This window comes from Silurus meridionalis, chromosome 21, assembly GCF_014805685.1.
Source record: "Silurus meridionalis isolate SWU-2019-XX chromosome 21, ASM1480568v1, whole genome shotgun sequence".
Taxonomy (NCBI): domain Eukaryota; kingdom Metazoa; phylum Chordata; class Actinopteri; order Siluriformes; family Siluridae; genus Silurus; species Silurus meridionalis.
The window spans coordinates 429,589-434,588 of record NC_060904.1 but is presented as its reverse complement, the minus strand read 5'-3'; the positions used below and the strand labels follow the sequence as shown (position 1 = coordinate 434,588).

Sequence of the window (5,000 nt, the reverse complement as noted above, 5' to 3'; positions counted from 1 at the left end):
ATTTTATTCTCAGATGTTTGCTTGTGTGGATCTGTGATTTGTTTCGTGTGTTCCTGTCAGGTCAATCTGTTTGGAGAAAGACTGGCTCCTGCTTTCTCAGCTACAGTTTCATCTCAACAGACTCAAAAAACAGTACGTAGTCCACAGTTTGTCCTCCTTTTATTTTATTACCATAAAGACACAAAACAGAGGCAACCAAGAGGCTGAAGGTGTTTCTCAGCAAGACACTACCACCACCATGCTTCAGAGAGAGGATGGAGTTCTCTGGGTGATGAGCAGTTTTGGGTTTCTCTCAAGTAGAGTTGAGTGGAGAATAGTGACAAGTCTGTAATGTGACTCAGAAGAACGATTCGTCTCAAAGCACGATTTGTTTTTACTGTATGCACATGAGCAAAGCATCGCAAAATCTCCATAGGTTGTGTACAGGACACACGATTGAGTAGTTCTTGACCTCTTGACTCTTTTGTTGTAATTTGTTCTGACTCCTATAGATGCTCAGCAGTTATAGATATATAAATAAAAAAAAAAAATAAAAAAAAAATGATATATACATGTATAATTATATGTATAATATATATTTTTTAAATGATTGGAACTGTAGTTAAAGTTGGTGTATGTAGACGTGTTGAGGCGTGTTGGAGACGTGTTGATGCATGTTCGAGACGTGTTGGAGACGTGTTGAGGCACGTTGGAGACATGTTGAGGCTTGTTGGAGACGTGTTGTAGGTGTGTTGGAGATGTGTTGATGCATGTTGGAGACGTGTTAAGGCACATTGGAGACGTGTTGGAGACGTGTTGAGCCGTGTTGTAGACGTGCTGAGGCGTGTTGGAGACGTGCTGGAGGCGTGTTGTAGGCGTGTTGAGGCGTGTTGTAGGCATGTTGGAGACGTGTTGATGCATGTTGGAGACGTGTTGAGGCCTGTTGGAGACGTGTTGAGGCGTGTTGGAGACGTGCTGAGGCTTGTTGGAGACGTGTTGAGGCGAGTTGTAGGCGTGTTGGAAACGTGCTGAGGCATGTTGTATACATGTTGAGGCATGTTGGAGTCTTCAACATGTCTCCAACATGCCTCAACACGTCTCCAACATGCCTCAGCACGTCTCCAACACGCCTCAACATGTCTACAACATTTTATTTTATTCTGATCTGAGGAACGAAATGAACTAAATGGCAAAAAAAAGATTTGTTGATTTTGATGATCGAGATTAAAAGAACCACTAAAAATTCACTGAGATGATCAGATCTTATCATCACTGGTGCAGAAGTGCACGAAGACCTGAGAAAACTTTTGTCACAACTTTGCAATTTCATGTTTTTGAACGTTTTTTCAGTCATGTGGAGTTTTCAGGTTCAGGGTTGTGTGGAGTGTGGAGGATTTCTCCAGCTTCCTTAGATTTCTTCTTGGTTGTTATCTCTTATTAATCCCCTCTTAGTGTGACACAGGTGGAGGTTCTCTTTAAGGTTCTGTCAAGAGCATGTGTATGTATAATGAGATCCCATGACACCTCGATTACACACAGTTCATCTCAGCTAATTAGGGGGGCGAATATTTATGCAACACACTGTAACACAGTCATATACATCATCGCTGCTTGTGTTCCACCTTCATCCAGATACTCTTATCATCCTCACATAGTTTCCTCCTACCTCACGCTCCCCATGTGATTCCTCAGGTGCAGGTTCCCAGCATGCCGGGTTCAGCCGCCTTGGTCCGAGCTGCTCACAGCTCCACCCCCACCAGCACCAATCACAAGATCTCACCCCAGGCCCTGCTCGTAGGAAAGAGTCCCACCAGCCAGACCCAGATGCTCCTGAGGGCTCAGATGGTAAAAAACAACACTCTTCTTCTGTGTAACATCCTGTTTTCTGTCCATCAAAAAACCCAAAACCTCAAATCATAATATCAATACAGTCATCAAAGAGTTAATGATGAAGAGGGAAATTAATTTGACTTTGTACCAAGTTTTATATAAACTTACAAATGAAGTAAAAACCTGCAGCTGGTCACGTGATCCAGAAACACCGAGGAAATAGTTTCAATTTTAATCATAACTGTTAAATTGTGTACATTAGAGCAGACTTTTGACTTCTAACAAACATCAAACACTGAGAATATTTTTAATAAGATGTCTTTGAAGCCTGACATGTTTTTAAAGTTTCTCGAGATCTTGAAATGATGAAAAACTGCTTTTACACTCTGTATTTTTATCATTTTACCAGTAAATCTCTCATCGTGTGAACGGAACTGATGTTGCATGGATGAATATAGAAGCTGGACTTTATCTCAAACTCTGTACAGGCAGAGAATACATTCATAATCTCAAACCCACTTAACACACAATTCCTGTATAAGGACACACGTAAAGCACAAGGATTAGAAAAACGTGTAAAATGATCTTTAGGCTCGTTACTGATTCCGGTCCAGAGATATTTTACTCAGATTGATTCTGTGATCCAAATAAAAGTGACTTTCTTCCTCCAGGACACGGCAGGATTGTGTTCCACTGCCTCCAGAACAGTAAAAACACATCAAATACATCGTAAAGAAACATTTCATGACCTCGTAGTGCTTCTGTTGATACAGATTTCTACAGAAATTCTAATTTGTCTTGAAATCTGGAGTATCGTGTTATTTAGCATTAGCGTAGTCATGGTTAATTAGCTAATTACGTTTTACTAAAACAGCTAATTAAATTAGCTCAATAGTTAATTTTGGTTTGAGTTGCTAATTAGACTTGATCCTGAATACTGAATCAGACTTAGCATGATGTTTTCTTTACAGTGTAGTAGATTCACGTCTCTTGCAGGACCTGGCGAGATGCTCAGATCTTTTCTCTTAAATATGTGTGAACCTGTAAAGTGCTGGAATGTCTCCACTTTTTAAACTTTTTTTTTTCACATTTCTACTTTAAAGTCATAATTCTGTGTTGAGTTCCTCCACCTGCTCCTCTCCTCCATCCTGAAGACCCTCAAATGAGGGGAAAACTTCAGCTTCAGCTTCCCCTCTGACTGTTAGCAGTGTATTAATTCCCCTTTCTGAACGTTAGACGGAAACTGTTTTGGTTTCTCAGGGGAAATGTTCTGAAAGCTCACACGTCCCTCCCCCTCTCACTGCACTCGTTCACGACACATGCTCTGTTCTGTTCTCTCGTTCATCCTTGTGCATGTACTGAATCATTTTCAGCATTTCTGACCACATGTGGCTGAAGTTTAATTATTACTGTTTGTGTTTTTATCTCACGCTGAGAGAGAGATGTTTTATCTCGAGTTTGTGGGCAGAAGGTCTGCGTGATCACATGGACGTGAAGCGAACACATGGTCTCCTTCACCACTTCAAAAAGCTCATCACTTTACTGTGAAACTCACCATCACACTCGCACACTCAGCTCTTTACCTTCCTCTCTCTCTCTCTCTCTCTCTCTCTCTCTCTCTCTCTCGTTTTCACCCTGTAGCTGATTCTAACGTCCACAGTGCGACCTGATGCCCCTGTCCTCTCCTCCTCTTCCTCCTCCTCTCCCTCTTCCTCTTCACCTCGATTCCCTTCTTCACAGGTGAGATTCTCTTCACTGATCATGTCTGAATCTGTTCACTGTCGCTGTAAAGCAGAGTGTGTCCTTCCCTGTAGATCCTCAGCAGTGTGATTAGGATGGAGATGTTATCTGGGAGATGTAAATACCGTGAGTGGGAGTGTTTTTAGTTCGTTAAAGGTGAACAACACGTCAATATGATCTTATTAATGTCATTCGCAGTAAAACGCCGGTCGTTACAGGCATAGTAAACTCTGGTTGCTAAGCAACTTTGAGAACTGGTGATTGGTGAGTGTGAGTGTGTGAAGAGCTTTAATCAGCGTTAATCATCATAATGACATTAACTGTTTAATTACTGCATGCAATCTATTCTCTCAGAGGGGTCGAGTGTGTTAATGCAGCTGGGTTACAATTTATCACATTCAATATGTTTAAAGCTGAAAATTGTAGGCCCCGCCCCATAGGCCCCACCCCATAGGCCCCGCCCACGTTCATCACTGCACTAAAATACTTTAACCTGCAGCAATTAGCACTATCCTGCTTGTCAGTGAATTAGATTATAAGTGTGTGTGTGTGTGTGTGTGTGTGTGTGTGTGTGTGTGTGTGTGTGTGATTTCAGCTCCAGAGTTTGACACTCCGCCCACCTCCACCCGGTACACTGACCATTCCACCAAACCTACCCCTGAAGTCCACCTCCTCCTGCCCGCCCCCGGCCCTGACTCGTGCTCGAGTGCCCACCCTAACTCCGAGGCCCAGCCCACCTACTTGCACCCCTGGCAAGGACATGCCTACTAAGACAGAGGGCGCCACCTCACCACCAACCTCAGCCCCGCCCAAAGCTCCACCTGTACGCCATCTCACAGTCCCACCTCCATGTAAGACACTGTATTTATTATTATTATTATATATATTATAGCACATACTGTATATGTACATGGTTTTAACTATTCAAGTATTTCTTATTACCTTTTATTATAGAACTATTATATAAACCAATTTTCAGATATTTTAGTGATTTTAGCAAATATGTGACATTTTTATTATAGGTGTTGCTCAGTGGTTAAATGTTGGCCTTCTGATCAGAAGGTTGTGAGTTCAAATCCCACTAAGCTGCCATTGCTGGGCCCTTGAACATGGCCCTTAACCTTCAACTGCCCAGTTGTATGAATGAGATAATTGTGTCACTCTGGTTAAGGGCTTCTGCCAAATGCTAGATAATTGATTTATTTATTGGAGTTATGAAAACCTTTAATCTCTGTTAAACAGTAGAAAACTGCAGTTCTAGATCACTGTGTATAAGTAAACATCAGTGTGATAACACTACTAAAGTGCCCTGGTGCAAGAAAACCTGGTGTTATATAATAATTGACTCATGGACACCGTGGTGGTGCTCAGAGTTTCAGTATCTGAACACCTGCTTTTTCTTGTCATGAGGTTTTTTCCTGTGTGTGTTTTCAGCTCTTTATGCTCCAGCT

The 5,000-nt window shown here is 42.0% G+C and overlaps 2 protein-coding genes across 5 annotated transcripts in view; one reads left to right on the top strand and one right to left on the bottom strand.

Moving 5' to 3' along the window:
• Positions 1-5,000, bottom strand: part of slc7a14b (solute carrier family 7 member 14b) — a 43,498-nt gene that overhangs the window by 2,974 nt on the left and 35,524 nt on the right. The window lies entirely within an intron of this gene.
• The window catches only part of si:ch211-230g15.5 (polyhomeotic-like protein 3), an 18,314-nt gene that overhangs the window by 3,779 nt on the left and 9,535 nt on the right, over positions 1-5,000 (top strand). For 2 of the 4 annotated variants that reach the window (XM_046833403.1, XM_046833402.1), the window contains exons 3-7: positions 61-132; positions 1,672-1,824; positions 3,451-3,549; positions 4,145-4,400; positions 4,984-5,000. The exon at positions 4,984-5,000 is cut by the window's right edge and continues 813 nt beyond it. In XM_046833403.1, the coding sequence (XP_046689359.1) occupies positions 61-132; positions 1,672-1,824; positions 3,451-3,549; positions 4,145-4,400; positions 4,984-5,000 (597 nt within the window). The remainder of the gene's footprint in view (positions 1-60; positions 133-1,671; positions 1,825-3,450; positions 3,550-4,144; positions 4,401-4,983) is intronic. The other 2 variants (XM_046833404.1, XM_046833405.1) reach the window with 2 other exon arrangements.